Source organism: Amblyomma maculatum, chromosome 5 (assembly GCF_055883805.1).
Source record: "Amblyomma maculatum isolate TAMU_Amacu chromosome 5, ASM5588380v1, whole genome shotgun sequence".
Classification (NCBI taxonomy): Eukaryota; Metazoa; Arthropoda; class Arachnida; order Ixodida; family Ixodidae; genus Amblyomma; species Amblyomma maculatum.
This window is the reverse complement of record NC_139348.1, coordinates 114,127,412-114,145,713: the sequence shown is the minus strand read 5'-3', so window position 1 is coordinate 114,145,713 and position 18,302 is coordinate 114,127,412. Positions and strand designations below refer to the sequence as shown.

Below are 18,302 nucleotides of genomic sequence, written 5' to 3'. Positions count from 1 at the left end.
GCTAATAATCACCTCGGCTCCGTCGCTGCAGCCTGCGAACGTTGAACTGCGTGCGTTCCGCCCAGTGAGTGTCTGTTTGACTGCGGTTTTGATTGCACAGACGCGCGCACCACACAGACCATGTCGCAGCCCGGGCCCGCAGCAATTAGCACTTCGTCGCATCCTGGCCGCCTCTGCAGAGCTATCAGCTGAGGCTTCAACACCGAGCATTAACTCCCCGAGCTCCTCCTTAGTGCTAATGTGTGGACACGTTTACAGAGTTTACGCAACGAACTTTTCTGTGAGTCTGCTATCTTCTCCTCCCTCAGGGTGTTGTGGCGTAGGCGTGGTCTTTCTTTCGCCAGCATACAGGGCATGGGCTCATTGTATATATGGCATAGATTGGCGCGTGATTGTCGTTGACGTTTTTCTGGATGGCCGCAGGACTCGTTTTTTAACGTGTACTCGCTATTCACGCGTAGTCTGATAAACGAGCTATTTCGGTCCAAAATGACGTACTTTCTCCACGACGTGCCCCACTTTCTGCTCGGGGATTTCAATTGTGTTTTAGACACAATGCGCGATACCTGGGGCCTTGTCAGGGCGCCTCCAATTACCACTTGAAAGAACTTAGAAAGCTTCACAGAGACCATTTCGAGGCAACACTAGTCTAGGGCCAGAGCGCGAGCCGAATAGATTAAGTTTACATCCCCTCCGCCATGGCACCTGACTTGCTACAGTGCGAGGTATTGCATTTCCCACCAGGCCTTAAACTATGAGATCACTTCCCGGTCACAGTTACTCTGCGGGCAGCCCCGGGCCGTGCAAACAGCCCGCTGATGTGGCGCACGGATGCAGCGGTACTACGCGATGAATAGTGCTTCACTGACCTACGCCGAGAGTTGTACTTGTCTGTGGCCGCAGTTTGTGACATAACACCTGCTACCTGGGACGAGTTGAAAACACGCTGGCGCGATGTTCTCGTGTGTGCGGGGAAAGCGCGGCGTGTTCGCATTACGACCATGCGGAATGACGTTCTGCGCCGTGTGCGCATCGTACGTGGCTTCAAAACGCTTACGTTCGCGATGCGCGAATATCTCGAGACATTGCGCTAGCGTTATTACCGCATCCTCAAATAAGGCTCACGCGCATCACTCTCCGCGGAACCATCAAACATGCCGCTTGAGGATGCCGCAGACCTCGGACACTCTCGAGCCGTTGGCCAGCGCAGTAACAGGCGAACTCGCGTGGAGAGCGTCACGATTGCGTACGGTACGACGTCTTCGGGACCCGCGGACATCCCCAACTCGTTTACCAAGCAGTTCGCGGCCCTCTTTTCATCGCAAGGCCTCGACCAGGAGGAGCATTTTCAAGAAGCTGTCGGCTCCTTCTGTGGGCATCTTCCTCAACTTCCAGAAGACGCATGTTCGGCACTTAAGGAGCCGGCAACTTTGGAGAAGGTGCGTTGTGCCTTAGGTGTCATAAACCAGTCGACCGCTCCCGATCCTGACAGACTTGTAACAGGTTTTTATTCCACTTTCTTTGACAGCCTCGGTTCTTCTTTACCTAGGCTCGTAAATTGTTTCCTCAAGAGCGGCGCCAAGTCTCCCTCGTTCAGTGTCGGCCGTATCTTTCTAATACCGAAGGAGGGCATGGCGCCGTCGAGTCCCTCATCATGGCGACCGATTACCCTCCTTAACACCGACTATAAACTCGTAGCCACATTGCTAGTCCGTAGGGAGCGAATCTACCTTCAGGATTTGGTTAGCCCATACTAGTCCAGTTCGGTACCTGGACGATCGGTGTTCGCTTCGCTGACACTGACGAGAGGCGTCTTCGAATACGCGTGTGCCAAACGGATCACTGCAGCCTTTGTTTCCTTGGGCCAGGCAACGGCCTTCGACTGTGTAAAACATGGTTACTTGTTCCCCGTGGTCCGCTCATTTGGTTTTCCTGAAGAATACGTTCAGCTCCTACGCGGCCTTTACACAGATCTTAGCAGTTAACGAGTACTGAATGTCAAAATTGCCGGCAGCTTTCCGACGTCGCGGGGAGTGAGTCAGGGGTGCTCGCTCTCGCCGGTACTCTTCATACTTATCGATAATGAACAAACTCTGCGATACAGAAGACTATAAAGATAGCAAAAGCAAGAATTTCAGATATAAGAAGGGGAAATAGTTACACAGAAAACAGAGTGAGAAAAATACTGAGCAAGATCAAGGATTAAAGAAAGGCGAAAACAATATTAAATTAACCAACAGTCTCTGGCGAAGAGGAATTCTTATGGCTTTCTAGTTCGATGACGCGTCATAGTCGCAGAGTTGATAGCTAACGGCGACGGTACAAGATGAGGAGAAACGATGCGTTGATCGCGGGCTCGGTGAAAAACAAGACACTTTCCGAGAGCGAACGGCCGCAAGAGAGGCCCGGAAGATTAATCTTCCCAGATCGCCCTGTCGCGGGCGTGCTGCGGCCTGCCTTTTTATACTCTTGGCTGGTTGCTGCGCGGCCCATCGTCAAGGGCGCGCGCTTGCCGGTCACTCGCCGGTAATTCATGTCGAAGCATGCTTGCAGGAGCAGGGCGATCCCGTAAGTTCCGCTCTATATGTGAAGGAGGAGATTCCGTAACTTCCGCTCTATATGTGAAGAGCTTGTGACATAAAGGTGACCACTAACAGGAGCGCTGTACGCTGAGCGGTTGTATTACAATTTTTATATATGTCGGAAAAACGTTTGAAGCGTAGTAGTCTAGTGGGGTGAAACTATACAAAGGAAAAAAACGCGCAGCATTGAAATTACAGGGCGATACCTTCAGTCTCGCATGGGTCTGCATCACCTAATTATAACGTCTGCAGGTACGCCATAAATGGCAGCATTTTTTTGTTTATTGCGCTTCCCCGCGTATCCCGCGCCGCGTCGACAGGGCGGCTGGGCCCTGCTCGTCAGAGCCAGAAATGCAGCGCTTTTTATTAAAACTGCTTTCCTTAGATTTCGCGTCTTGGAAATCAGGACTCTGTCCGTTTTTATCATCTCGTCGGCGTTTTGAAGACGGGACAACAGCTGCGCTAACTTTTGCCCGGGAGGGCCCGTTTCCCCAAAACATTCTGCAGTGCAGCTTTCTCAGCGAATTGAATTATGACGTCATCACTGACACCTGAATGCGGCCCCTGTCTTGCATTTGAAATTCAAAAACTAAAGGGCCATCTTTGATTATGATATCTGCCTTCCATATTGTATTATGATGTCATAATTTGCGCTCGAACTTACCCCTATCTTGAAGTATGACATTATAATCACGTAGCGACCTGTCTGCTGCCATCTTGGAATATTAATGACGTTAATTACTTATCATTATTTGCAACTTTTTGAATTTACAATTGCCATCACCAATCAATCACCAATTGGGCTGATATTGAACTAGTATGGGGGCTGCCATATTCAATTTATCGCTGACGTCATCAATTGGTGTCCATATGGAATGTATCTGTGACGTCACCAAGCAATCATCAATTGGCTTTCCATATCAATTTACTATACGGGCCGCCATCTTGAATTCCCTGCAGTTTGAAGGTGGTAGCAGACCCTAAGAAATCATGAAACATGATAAATAAGAGCTAACGCAGTTAAAAGCAGGTTCAGATATGTCCAAATATCCAAATGTGCTCTAAAATACTCAGTCAGTGTTTGAGGACGATGAGCTAGAAAATATAGAGTGTGTATTTGATAATTCAAATACTTTAAAGAAAATGCAAAATTGTAAAGAAGGAAGTTGAAATTTGTCAAATGCACGGAATGAAAAGCCAATGCTTGATGATGCTAATTAAGAAAAGTGTAGAGTGTGTAATTGATCAATTATTTCATCGAAGTAACAGAAACAAAAATAAAAAAGGAAAAATGGTTCACAAGATAAGATACAGTGGTACTCCGGTAGTGACGTTCACCAGCGAGAAAGTAGGGCGCCTTGATAAGCTTTGTTTTAAGACACAGGTACATAGTGGAAGGTAGCTGAAAGGAGGCATTTTGCTTTCATGAAACTCAGCTGTTTGGTAAGACAGTACATTTTCATGTTGAAACGTTTGGTGCTGAAAATCATCGATCATAGCTGAAACCAAAAAATCAGAGTGAGCTGAACTGATTCACGTGCTGACTCTTCAGGGTTTCGCAGATACGAGAGAGTGTTGTTACATTCATCTTTTTCTTTCGTTCGGCAGACTCTTGCCAGGTATTTGAGAAGTCTTGGAAAAATTTTCGGTACAGCACCAGCCTTCAGGCTATGCAGTAACATCGCATGGCATGAGTATTTCCTTCCATTCACGACGTGCACAAAGTATGTCATAATTATTAGACCTACAGAAAATTTAAAAAAAAAGCTCAGCATAGCCTTTGCTATAGGAAAACATTACGGGAATGAATTGAATGACAACCACAGAGCAATTACAACTTAAAGTAAACCTAGCTTAAAAGGGCCGAAGTGCCTTTCACAAACCGCAGGATTTCGTTGAAGCGGCTTCTCGGCTCTTGGGATGGCACGTGCCCACTTTTAAAGGCAGACGAGCAGGGAAAAGGGGGAGGGGGGCTGTTCTCTGTACGACAGGTATGCTCGTCGTCGCAACGTGGCGAAAAACATCACTTTTGCGTTTTTCCTTAATGTTTACCGGCATTCTGAGCGTGTCAAGGAATGGCAACCGCCACTCACACCACGCACACTGCAGAACTGCAAAATCGCAAGGAAAACAGACCAGCGCTAAACAAACCATGTGCGGTGCCTCGACCTACTATAGCTACGATGCCTGCGAGTCTACCGCGCCGGTCACCCGAGCTCGCGGCGCCCTAGACGGAAGCGCTTATTTTCCCCAAGCGGCTGTAACAGGCAGCAAAGCCTGGCTTGGCAATGGCAGCAGTGGTGTTGTCTTCAGACCTCAGATTCTAGCCACCCTAGTATAGTTCTAGGTCTGGAAAGAAGACGATGAAATGTAGACAGGCGAGAAGAAGAAGAATCTCGCGGTATGCAAGATCTCGGTTTCAGTTGGAGTTTTCTCCATCCGCAGGGCACCTTACCGCTGCAAAATCGAGTAAATATTTCTAGGTCTGCTCCTTCAAACTCTTTTCTTCGACTCGTCACCTCAGTGAGTGAGTAGACCGTTCTTTCTTTTCGATTGCTCAGTCCATGGGCGCCAAACTCAAGCCCTGCTGCGTCGGCTGAACGTCGTTGGAATAGAAATTGAAAACTCGCGTGTTCTGTATAGTGTACGAACAGATGACAAAACACAATGTTTTGGAAATTTTCCGATGCCTACAATTAGCGCTGCGGTATCAATTGCTAAACTGCTCTGAGAAAATAAATCTCCGAATACCATCATTATTGCTTGGTTACCCATAATCACGAACTGTTTATCTTCTATGTTCTCCCAATAGTGATACAGTGTATATGTTAGAGGCACATTTATGAAGCACGCGTTCCCTGCTGACTCCTTTTGTGCACAACGTGGGCTGATAGCATCGCTATCGTACCAAGACACTGTATTAAAAGCCTCTTCGTTGCTACAAAGTTTCGCATGCCGCCACAGTGTGCAACGCTCTATTTTCCTTTTTAACTTCGCCACTAAACGTTACGCATTAAAGGGCCCCTGAAACGCCATTTACGGCCGTATTTTGATGCTACATGTGTTTAGAGGTGGTCTTAGTGAGCATCGAGATCACATTCAAAAAGCTCTGCGTGTTAGCTGTAATTTACAAATAATTTTGGAAAATTGCCGCTCGCAGCCGATTTGGGCGACTCACCACCGTGCGTTTTCAGCCGCCCAGCCCATGCGACGTCATTGGGGTTAGCGTTATCATTGGCCATGGCCATATGACGTCACGTGTAATTTTTGTAATTATAGATTTTAAAATTAGCACTATTCTTCCTGAAAGTAGTATTTTATTCGTTAGTTATTATTGTACATTAAAGAAAGGTAAGAATTCTGCGCGCATCTTGATAGAAGCGGAACACTTCCGGCCGAGAGAGATCCGTCTGCTCGCAAAAGCACGTGTTGCCCGGTTGTCAGTCTGGAAATCTCGCGATCCCAACTGCTGCTGATTTTTTTCTGGTCTGCAATGGACCACAATTGCTGTGTAGTTGCCTGTAAAGCCGAGGACAGGAAAGATGTTATAATGCGACATCGTGTCCCTACAAAGCAAGGTGTTACGCGGGAAAGCTGGCTCCAACGCGTCGGGCTGTCATCGTCGGACAAGCGCCAGGAGCTCAGAGTTTGCGGCCGCCACTTTTCCTGTGACGCATACCAGTATAATCCCAGTTTGGCGCAGCAAACTGGCCTCAACGTGAGACGTCAACGCCTCAAGTCCGACGCTTTGCCGACGCAGTTTCTCCCTGGAATGGTAAGTTTTCTGGGTTGCGAGTTATTGTGGAAACACGCGTAGCATGGCTCGGAGTCTCGTATGGAAGTGCATGAAGCCTAGCGCAAGTTTTGCAGGCGCAGATTCCTTGCGCGCAAACCGCTCTTGCGAGAGGACCACAACAAGTTAAGGCGCTGAAAATGTATGAAAGGGAGCTCTCGCCCTGCGGCGCGCGGATAAGGAAAAAAAAAAGGCGACCTGCGCACATGGAACCATGAATTAACATACACTAACGTGTGCGCGAATACAACAATCGCAGTATAATTTGCCTGGGTGGTGCAGTGGGTTAGGGTGGTCGATTGCTGTGCCCAAGGCACAGCGGCCGCTTTTCGACGGAAGCGCAAGAAAGGTGCCCGCGTACCGGTGCGGACACAAGTAAACGAAGCACGCTTTTTCTTCATTTTTCACTCGGTGCATATTTGAAACTGGTAGTCGTGGTATGCGTGGACCGGTAGCAGACGCAAGTGCCCTTTCACGGACAAATATTTCCTGATCTCCAGTGAGGAAGGTGTTATTTTAATTTGACTGAAAAAGCCTAGCTGCTCCGTTTACTTACGTCCGCACCTGTACATGTGATGTGCGATGTCACTCAGTGGTGTGCGGCGCCTCATCTGAGTCGAATTTGGGGCGTTGAACCCCATAAACCAAGCCTGACTTCTAATAAAAAAATACCAGCACACTAATAACAATACAGACCAACTGCATCCCCCCCATCCACCTAAAGATATGCTTATTTTACAGTGCGTTTAGTCTGCTCTTGATCTTTGCCTTTTAACACCTGTATATGCATGTCTTTCTCATTCATGAAGCGGAAAATTGGCTCGTTATGATACAATTAATGAAAGGAGCCAGCAGTCGAGTCCAAGGTAAATGTAGGTGTTTTTTAAAATACTTTTGTGGTTGATATTGATCAGAATTAGTCCTGTAACGATTTTAGGCAGAAAGATAATTAAACACCAAGTGGAAGGAAAAATAACATGTGGTATATAGATAAAAAAAAAAGAAGGTATCCCCTATGACCTTGCACTTGCAGACTGTTGTCTCCTTTCACTCTCATTCATGTGCATAATAATAAAACTGCCATTAACACAATGTTGATTATGCACAAATTTCCTTTCTTTTCCTAGCATGGCAAACCATCATCGCCAGGAAGCCCGAAAGACCTCGGCACTACACAGGTTTCCTTTGGACAGGTTAGTACTGTTATCATGGTATTAATAACAATGTATATATACTTTTATATTTATATTTATGTATATTTAGGCCACATATATAACTTTAGAATATGTTGCACACATATATGATGGCTCTATTGCTAGAAGCTATATAAACTAGCACAATTGTTGCTATGTCATTATGCTTTCATGCAGTTAGTTACGTGTTCAACCATTGCTTCAGGCACCTACCGGAGGTGATCCAAATACCACAGCTCTTCCTGTAGAGGTGAGAATATTTTGGATAGTTCATTTTGTCCAGTGGATGATGCAAGTCTTTTGACATATGTACATGCTTAATTTTCAACTGTACTGAACAGCTTTGTATTATATTGCATATGATGGCTCTATTGCCCGAGTAAGTAAGCTATGCAAATTAGTGCAAATGTTATGTCTGCTTCCATGCACAAGCTCAATCATCGCTTGAGGCACCTTCCGGAAGCAATTAAAATGTAGCTCTTCCTGTATAGATGAGACTATTTTGGAGTTCAAATAGTTAATTTTGTTTAGTGGATGATGCAAGGCTTTGGTGTGCACTGGCACACCAAAAAAAGAAACTCGGAGCACATATATTAACTGAATTAACATGGGAGACCCGACGTTCAAAAATAATGAGCTGCTGGATTGGTTCATGGAACAGTGTATTAGTCGACTGTCCTGCACTGTGTCTTTTGTTTGTGCTGCTAACATGCCTCCAAATTTTTCAGGGCTCTTGAAACTCCACAAACTACAGCTTGTCTGTGCAAATTTTTTAGTCATATCAGTTCTCCACTTTCAGAATATTTGTGTATGTGTAGCAAGTTGACAATGTTTGCATTTTGTTACGGGCAGTTCACTTTATACAGCACCTGAAAATGAAAGCATGAAAAATTTCAAATCTGCAACCATCATTATAATTATGAATATCTGCAGGAAGCATCACCAGCGGGGCCTTCAACTACTCGCACTCATACTGTGGCAACACAATGTGGGAGTGCCATTCTGTTGGTAAGTCATTATTGATAAAGATGTTGTAGTGTTGTGAAAATGTATTAAATAGCTATATGATTGATTACATTAAACGTAGATGGGATGCTTGCAAATAATTTTAAATATATGAAATTTTTCCAGGCACACAGGTGTCTATTGGATTTAAATCTCTAGTCAGCACCAAGGTTCAAACAGAGAAGCCTGCCACCAGAGAAGTCTGTGGCAGGCTGCTATCACTGGCCAGTTACCGCTATCACTGGCCGCTCGTTAGAACAGAACTTCTTTCATCCACTTTTGTGCAATTGCTGGCTATGGCAGGCAAGAAAATTTGTCATTTAAGCACTGTTCATTAGGCAAAAAAAAAAGAAAACTTGACGAAATACGTCACCTATGTGTCACATATTCACTCATTCAAACCTGCAAATATACCCTCCCTGTGACACAGTCCATTCGAATGACAGCGTTCATAACTCTCATGCATGGCTTGACATGATTAAGGATGTGGTAATACTCACAATGGGTCAACAAATATTGCCTTGATGAGTCTATAGAGACCATGCCTCATACATGCCTTGCACACCACTAATCTCGGACGTGGTGTTAGGATATTCACAGTTGCGTCAGGTAGCAAAAGGGCAATTTTTCCTTACACAATATGGTCATGCTGTGTCTGCCTAGTGTACATTAGTGCTGTCTTTAGAGCTACTATGGAGCCATCACATGCACTTTGAAGTTTAATTTTGCACAAATATTTGAACAAGTCACTAAGATGCACAAGGATATTTGATTCTGTTGTGAAAAAAATATATGTTGCGTAGCCCTAAAGTGTACCTAATTTGCCATGGCATTTTTCTGTTCCCTGTTGATAAAATGAAAAGAAAAATGCATACCTACTATAAACTTTGACACCAGCTTTATTTAGCACATTTTACAGCCAAGACATTCCGAGATGAACATCCACGGCTGCTACGTATTAGTTCATACTAATATTAACAATCACATGGCACCGATCGCTGACATCACTGCACTTCTTTTTCAGCAACCATCAGGATGAAACGGCCCAGTCAGCGATTGAGGAACCCCTCTACAAAGAGCGAAAATTCCTTGTGTTCGAGGGTTGCCTGCGGCAGCTTCTTGAGACATGAACAATGTGCGGGCAAACAAGAACCCTTTACTTTAGCATAGCGGGAAGCCTTGTGACTGTGAAGGGGACATGCTCACTGCAACATTCTTTCCTCTGGAAAAGCCAACCACTGGTTGAAGGAAAAGCAGCAAGAAATGTCCTTCTGGCTGCAGACATCTTGTTCTCTGGCTGCGGTATAGCTTCAGTTGTTTGGTTCCTGCAATCCATTGGGGTGCAAGACATCACAGAAAGGACCTACTACAACTACCAACGGGCATACTTGCTACCTGCCAGAAATGAGGTTTGACAATAAGGATATCTCTCACACAACATTCAAGTCAAAGTATATGTCATTAACTCGATAACTATATGTCGCATCCTTTCATGACAACAACTTCAAGCTACAATGCAACATATAAAACATATAAAATGCAGCATATATGCAACAGCGGAGGCATTGCAGTGCAATGCACCTGCTACTGCACTTCTCTGTTGCCTTTGGCTACATGTTTAATAGACCAGCTGCATGCTCTAGTATTGAAGGCATAATTTTTGCAATATTTTTTTTAGTAAATGTGCTGTGAGAAAAGTGAAAAGCAATGCGGCATTTGAAACCTGCCCCCCTCATCCTAATATGCATTAAGGCAACCACATGACTGCAAGTTTGTAGCCTCTAAATTGAACATCTCCTTCTTTGCAGCTTTTTCAGCAAAGGCAAGCAGAACTTGCTAGTGAGCTTGTAGGGACAACAACAGACCTGGCAGGGGATGGTCGCTGTGACTCGCCAGGCTACAGCGCAAAGTACATGACTTGCAGTGTACTAGCTGTGCAGAATGGAGCCATTTTGCACACTGCACAAGTTCAAGTCGGTGAGGTAATGCGACTCATCCTTTCCGACAACTGAGGTTCCTCCTAACATCACATCCTATCTTACGGCATTTCAACCCTTCTGCTCCAACTTCAGTGCACACGGACGCAAGTGACATAGGCCTCAGTGCTGTCCTCGTTTAGCGCTATGACGACTGTGAACATGTGATTGCTTACGCCAGTCGGACTCTAAGCAAGACTGAGCACAACTACACCATCACCGAGCAGGAATGTCTCGCGGTTGTTTTCGCCGTGCAGCGGTTTCGTTGCTACCTGTACGAAGAGCCTTTCGTAGTAGTAACCGATCACCATTCCCTATGCTGGCTACTCAATCTCTGTGATCCGTCTAGTCGCCTAGCCCGCTGGGCACTTCGCTTGCAAGAATACGACTACAGCATTTCATACAAAAGTGGCCGACGGCACGCAGATGGAGACTGCCTCTCCTGGTTGCCACCTGCCACGACGGAATGCGACGCGGACAACTTTGATCATTACGTCACTGCTTTATCTCCGAGATTTCCAAATACTCATACCTTTTGAACCGAGGAACACACCGATCAGCATCTGGAGTCGTTCTTAGCTGCTGCTCAAGACCCAACCTCGAACAGCCAGTTTTGCCTATGCCTATGTGATGGCTTGCTATACAAAAACGTTTACTCTCGTGGCTGCTTGCTCCAGGAAAGTGTCTTGTTTTTTTCACCGAGCCCACGACCAACTTGTCGTCCCCACTCCCTGTATGGCCGCCGCTACCGGCCAACTCTGCGATTACGATACCTCATTAGATAAGAAGGCTGTGAGAATCCGTTTTGTTACAGACTGTCGGTTAATTGAATATTCTTTTTGCCTTTGTTTAAACCTTCACCTGGCTTAGTATTTTACGCTGTGTTTTTGTGTAACTCTCGCCCTTACTTACTATCTCTGGAATACTTGCTTTGTTATTTTATAGTCTTCTTTATCGCAGCGTATGCTCATTGTCGGTTTTTTCTCTTGTCATTTATTGAGTCGTTTTTTATTACTATCATGTCCTGGTGTTTTATTAATTTTTTTTATGCAGTGTAATTTGGACTACTACCTATATATGTTCCCATTGTGTGTTAAAAAAGTGACGCATAAATTTATTCCTTGATCACACACCAACACACGCACTTCACTGGTTGACCGGCCTAACTTTTAACTGTGTTCTCAAACCTCATAGAGGGACGACGGGTAACCGTAAAGTGGATCCTTCCCCTCTGTTAATCGTTAAGGCAGGGTTTGTGACAATATAAAACAGACCAAAACTGCAGGAAAGGTATTACATATGCTAAAAAATTACAAATAGGTTAATGAGCTGCAAGGATTCATGGGATTTGCCAACTTTGAGAAAAATTTGTGGCACAACCTGCATACTCTAGTGCAGTGAAAAGAACAGCTCCCTCCCCCCCCCCCCCCCCCCCACCCTCCAAAAGAAATTGCACGAGTGCACTCAATTCTGCTTAGGTGCAGTAATGTGAAAGCACTGCGAATTATGTCACACTGCTTAAATTGGTCCGACATTACGCTAGCAAACCTCGGCCGCACTCGTCCAGATGGCGTACGTGTATGCCATATTTACCCAGGTTAAATGAAGGAGTGGTGCAGATGGTACTTCATGAAGATCACAATGTTTGCCGCACAGCTGAACAGTATGTTGTAGTTTGAACTTGATGAAGAGAATGATGCTTACTACACAGCATGAGAGTTTGTTGCAAAGTGCATTGCTCATACCGTAGACGGGGAATGCCTCAGCCCACACAACCAAAGCAGAAGCCAGTGGAGGCCGCTTGGAACCGTCAAAGCCGACAGCCCACCATCACACGCCCACGTAACTGGTCGTAATGCTCTGCCCCAAAGCAGGTGACCTCTTCCCCTTGGATAAGTGCTCCCTTCTTCTCTCCTTGCAAATTTCATCGTGGTCTTTTTCTGCAAAGCTGTAAATTCTTCAGTTCTGCTCCTTCTATCTGGTGCTCTGTTCTATACTGCCTTTCGTTTTCCTTTGACTATCCTGCACAGATGAATAAAATGTAAACACCAACACTGGAAAAAGCGACCATGAAAAGAAGCCACAGAAGAAGAGATATGCGGATAGAAGAGCGACAGTAAAAACTAGAAACATATTCACAGATCTCAAGGAAGCAAGATAACAAGCCAAGCTGTCGACAAAGTTCAGGCCCCAGAAATTGCAAGAGAACAAGTTAAAAACATCCTTATCAACAGTGCCAAATGAATGAATTATGAAAGAAGCTCCTCGCTCTATAAAATGCCAGAGGGATAAATATTAGAACAGGCAATGACAAGGTCTCCCAGCCCAACTAAGCGATTCCTGCGGTACAGGCCACAAAATGAGAAGCATTGGCTACCTTAGCTGGCAGAATTTGTGTACATATATTCACTGTGAAAGGAGAGCGATATAATGCACAGTTAGATACAGCTGATAATAAAAAAATAGGGGATTATGTCCAGGCATGACAGCTGGTGATAGCCGAGACAGCTAAAATAAGACTTTTAGAGCATTCGCTCTACTTCTCCCGTGCACAAACCTCAAAGTGAATGCAATGTTGACTTTGAACTCTCACGCTGTGCAGCAAACAATGTCATCTTTATAGCTTAGACATGAGAGCACTATGCTATTGCCACAACCTATCACACCTCGTAGTAAAACTACAACACACTCTCCTCTGTACAGTAAACATCGCCTCCATCAATTTCTAATTGCAAGACATTTTCGTGCGCTACAATGATCATCGTCTTAATGTTTCATCTACTCCTTCTCTTTCATTAAACTTACGGAAATACACCATGCACATACGCCACCTCACTATAGACGGAGGTTGCAACCGTGCCAAACAGCCTGCCGAGACCATTGAACAAAGAGAAGCCAGTCTAGCCCATTGCCAAAAAGCTGAGCAAGGGTGCAAGCGAGCCAAGGTCGAAGTGGCAGCAGCAACTGTGACTGCGGCCAATGGCTAACGCTCATGAAATTTGGTTCAAGGACGGTTGAACCTGCACAACGTTTTGAAAATATGCAGTGCTGCCCCTACACTTTGGCAAACACACCTGAAAGGGACCAGCTATTACTGCAGCTTGGAGATAAGAAATGTAACACTCTGCAAGCGTATTAGACTGTAAACAAATTCAAATTAATAATTGAGATCAGCAAATCCAGGAACAAGAGTTGTGGTTTGATCTGTGCTTCACCTGTATTACTCCACTGCTGGAATGGATGTATTCTGCGATTTGTTGTCATGTATTCACGACTAGGAGTATCAATAAACAAACCTTCAAGCACTCATTTCATTGTGTCAGTATTGAGCACTCACACACTCGGTATCAATCAAAACACAGAATGCTTGTGCTGCCTCGGCACAAGCATTCTGTGTTTCGATTTTAATTTTTTTTTCTATAAAATTCCATTCCAAATAAATGAATGTTTATGGTAGATGCTTGGAAGCATGTGCTCAAGCAGACTTGGCGATGCTCAGCATTGTCCTCCATTCTGGATTGTTTTTGGATGTGTATCTTTTTTTTTACTAGGATTTGAATTTTATTTCCAGGCTTTATTTTTCACTAACAGTTCTACACCTTTCTTGCTTAGATATCTACAAGTTCTGGCACTTTAGAGGAATGAGATGTCTGTTCTTAAACAGTGCCACAAAACAGACACTTGACGCAGTGCATAACTTGGCGTTCATAAAATAGCATTCTCTATTTTTCCACCTTAAAAATAAACGCACTTCCATGCACCACTCGAAGCAGTGCGCCTGGCACACGTGATAAAGTTTAGAATACAGCATGCAGTGAAGCGACAATCACCTGAGATTAAAGGGGAGGGTGCCTGAATCCCACGTAGCTCGCCGACGGAAATTCACGCCGAATCCGGCAAACGACGCAGGCTGGCAGGGCCACCCTATTGCCTTCGCCCAGCCTGCCCCAAATCCACTTGGTAAACAGGCGGTAGGCTATGAAGCGGTGCTGCCTGAAAATACCACGCTTTGCAGTAAACGGATCATACACACACACAAAAAAAATATGCGAATCTGTCACCTGACGCTTCCGCACTACCTACTTGTTTACATCTCCGTCTCCATCGATGTTCGCTCCCTCCTCCTCTAGCGCAATGTGCACAGCCCGAAGGACTTCGGGCGTTAGGCACACGGAACGCTGGAAGGATCGTAATGCAGCCGCCGTCCTGCTGGCACACCACCAGCACCTCCGGCATGCTGCGGCAGCACACATCTTCAGGTGTGGGCATGCTTTCGCAGCGGCCGCAGCGGCACCTGCGCATAAGTAAAATGTGAAAAGGCCGCGAAGCAAACACGAAACGGCATTTCGTGAAATAAGAAAGTTGTAATAACTTATGTGCAGTGGCGCGTGCGCCACGGAACGCACCATGGTAGGCCGTCGTCTCCGTTGCCAGCGGGTGGTTCAGAAGGGCCAGTCGATGGCGTGCTGCTGTCGTCGCTGTCTAGCGGATCACGAAACGGAGTATAATCATATGGATCAAAGTCCAACTCGGCAGCGGCTTCACGCAGCCTCGCTTCGAGCTCGGGATCCATGCGATCCATGGCGACCGACACGTGAACCGCCGCAAACACGAAGGGGAAGAAATCGGAGCACTACCGGAAGTAAACAAACCGAGAGTCGGTGGCGTCACTTTGTGACGCATTATGGGCGGGGCGTCGGCCCGGATATTTTCTTTTTTTTTTGGCCGGCGCATCGGCGTGTATGAGTTGAGGGCTAAAGTGACGGGAGAGGAGGAGCCTCATTTTTAATATGGAATATCTGCGCTATTAAAGATGTCAGCCTAAAATTTTTTTGCTCTTTGCTGACTAGCGAAGGCACGCCGACCGCTCGTGCGCCTTTCTTAAGCACGGCTTCAAGCTTTTCATGGGCCCTTTAACTTTCTTCTCCTCTGATGTCAGTACATCCCATATCCTGTCATTGTTAACATATATGCATGTTCGATGCTACATACTCTAATTTATTGCTCTCTGTTTAGTTCGTTTGGTTTTGATCCCACACCACTTGTCTAAATAAAACTGATATCTTGCAGAATTACTGCAAATTAAGAAACTCACAACACTTTCATTGCACTGCTTATGAATTATACTTAGTTTTGTATTCTTGAAGAGTTGAATTTATGATACATCATTTGGTAACCTCAGGGATGGCGTAAAAGTAAACGTTGCTTATCCACACTGCTTATGCAATTCGCTCTTCTTGCGCTACAGCCCAACTCACTTTGAAATTTGCCATTTTGTCAGAGAACCTGACGGCTTGGCGTAATACGTTATTCCCGTGAGCAAGTTCGAAGTGCCTATCAAGCTACCCACTTTAAATTATTAGAGTTATTAAATAATAAAAAGAGGACGGTGATCACCAGTTCATGTTTTCTTAAACGCTCGTTATCTCACAGCGCTCTTCAAATATTCACCTTTGGGATATTAGTTCCTAATAAGTAATCTTTCATACAAGCTAAATATTTACCGCAACAACGAAACAGTAATGTAATAAGTAGAGACGCTAAACCATGCTTAACTACACGTCTTTTGGAATGTTGTAGTACTTTTGCTGCAAAAAAGCCGTTAATGGCTTGTTTTATAGGGCGCGAACGAGCGGCACTTGTGCATTGTGTCCATTAGCAGGTCACGAGCTTCCAGGTTACCGCCATGTCCTACTATCCCGGCTACGACCCAACCGCGTACCCCGGGGCGTACGGTCAGTACAACTATGGCCCTGCAGCCTATGTCCAGTATGGGTACGACCCAGCAGCCTACCCACAAGGCGCCTATGCACAGGCGTACTACGGACAGGCGCAGCAAGAACAGGTGCCACCCGGCCCGCACGCTGACTATTGTGACAGGTAGTAATCTGCTGTCGGTCGAGATGTATTTCCAGATACTACCTTTAGCTATTACAGAACAAGCCGTAGATCACCTGTGTCACATATTGTGGTTTTATAGACTACGGCCGGCACTCATATATCTGGTTTTGTCTGCACGGTTCCATCATCCGCCGGAATAATAATAATAATAATAATAATAATAATAATAATAATAATAATAATAATAATAATAATAATAATAATAATAATAATAATAATAATAATAATAAAGAAGAAGAAGAAGAAGAATTGGTTCACAGGAAGGGAAAGGCGCAGCATTTGTCACACTTGTTTCTGTGGATACCTGAAAAAGCGCCGTAAAGGAAGGGAGAAAGGCGGGAGTTAATAGATAGAAAGAAGAGCTTTAGTGGGAGTTACGGAGTAGTTTCAACCCCCTGAGGAACTTTAACGTGCGCTGAAATCGCACAGCACACGGACGCCTCTTCGCTTCGTCTCCATGAACAGGTATGGGCTCGCGGGCGTATCGGTTATCTAAGATGTAAAGCCGACATCAATGTAAGCAGGAGAAGCACGGATATGTCAAAAGGAGGCCAAAGATTGTTCCATATAGCTTTCGCATCCCTCACTTCCGCCAGCTGCAGCGATGTTATCCGGTAAACTTCCCAATTATTTTTTCAAAATGGTCTTACGCCTACTGCTGCGTTTTCTTTCGCAAGCAACGTTCATTCCGGCACTCTATTAAGGCATCATCACTTTGTGTTTGCAGTACATGCTCTGTCCTTGCGGATGTCTTTGTCTATATATCGGCTGATAAAGGGTTACTAGTAGTTTTGGCCTGACATATGCTCGTCCCGCTTAGCTAGCCTCCGCAAATTCGCTCCGTTGGTTAATTCAAGTATGGTGCACCTATTGCTTATTATTTTATTTCCCACTTGAAAATTTCTATCAAGCGTCGTTTCATCGCGTCAAGGTCGCAATGAAATGCGTCGGAACTGGTGTTAACGCAACAGCGTTCAAAACCTCTAGCGTTGACACTGGCGACGTTGGCTATGCAGCAAAATATTGCGGGCATGCTTACGCTAGTGGTAGTTAGCAGGAGGCTAGAAATAGCGCTAATAGGTCATAGCACTATGTGGCGCCACAACAATTCATAAATTGTTCGACCTTTACGAGCCTGAAATCTCGGGCATTTACTTAGAGTACGGAGAGTAAAGCGGACTCTATACACTCTTGCACCCTTGGTGCCCGAGTCATTGATGCTATTCTTAAGCTACGCTGGCACGCTCTTACGGCTTGGTTCAAGTAGACCGGCTTATGTACGGTATCGCAAACTATATCATTATGATTGCAGGATAATTAGTGTGCTGTAGATAAGCCATGCAAACCTTGGTGAATACGAGAGTAGCAAATTGTATCCAGGCGAACAAGATTACTATGACGCTGTTACGTTTCTCCACCGACAAGTGGGACAGCTGACGCGGCCACCGCATAGCAACAGGCAGAACCGCGAGCGGATCGGCCATTTCGACGCCGTTCATCGGCCGCGCAACGCTTCCTCCCGCCGACAAGTCTCAACGTGATCCTGCCACGTGCCAAATGTGTGTGCGTGCGTGTGTGTGGGCAAACGCCGGGCGCAAGCCTGGAGCTCGTGAGAGAGGGCGCCGCCCTCGCCCGTCTGCAGGAGATGGAGGAGATGAGGTCGGACCATCTGCGATTGAGTCATTCGTCGTGAACAAACATGTTTGGCTCTCCCTTTCCTGTGAGGGTGTACCCTTTCCCTGTGAACGGGAAAACCTATAAAAAGCAGCGGCCGACTCCGCTGGGACAGAGACTACTTTGACGCGCCGTTGAGACGACGCTAGACACCAGCTGTGTGAGTGTGTTTGTAATC

The 18,302-nt window shown here is 45.6% G+C and overlaps 1 protein-coding gene across 3 annotated transcripts; it reads right to left on the bottom strand.

Moving 5' to 3' along the window:
- Window positions 1-12,377: 12,377 nt before the first annotated feature.
- LOC146189257 (uncharacterized) lies at window positions 12,378-15,172 on the bottom strand. Of its 3 annotated transcripts, none has more exons than XR_014707640.1 (4): window positions 14,956-15,172; window positions 14,633-14,843; window positions 14,380-14,542; window positions 12,378-12,571 (listed from the first exon to the last, which is right to left on the bottom strand). XR_014707640.1 is itself a non-coding variant. In XM_084604140.1 (3 exons), the coding sequence occupies exons 1-3, from the start codon at window positions 15,129-15,131 to the stop codon at window positions 14,474-14,476; spliced, it is 456 nt and encodes a 151-aa protein (XP_084460266.1). In that variant the 5' UTR covers window positions 15,132-15,172; the 3' UTR covers window positions 13,085-14,473. The 3 variants fall into 3 exon arrangements, 1 of the variants encoding a protein (XP_084460266.1); XR_014707641.1 differs by having other exon boundaries at window positions 14,633-14,786; XM_084604140.1 differs by lacking the exon at window positions 12,378-12,571 and having other exon boundaries at window positions 13,085-14,542.
- Window positions 15,173-18,302: the final 3,130 nt, after the last annotated feature.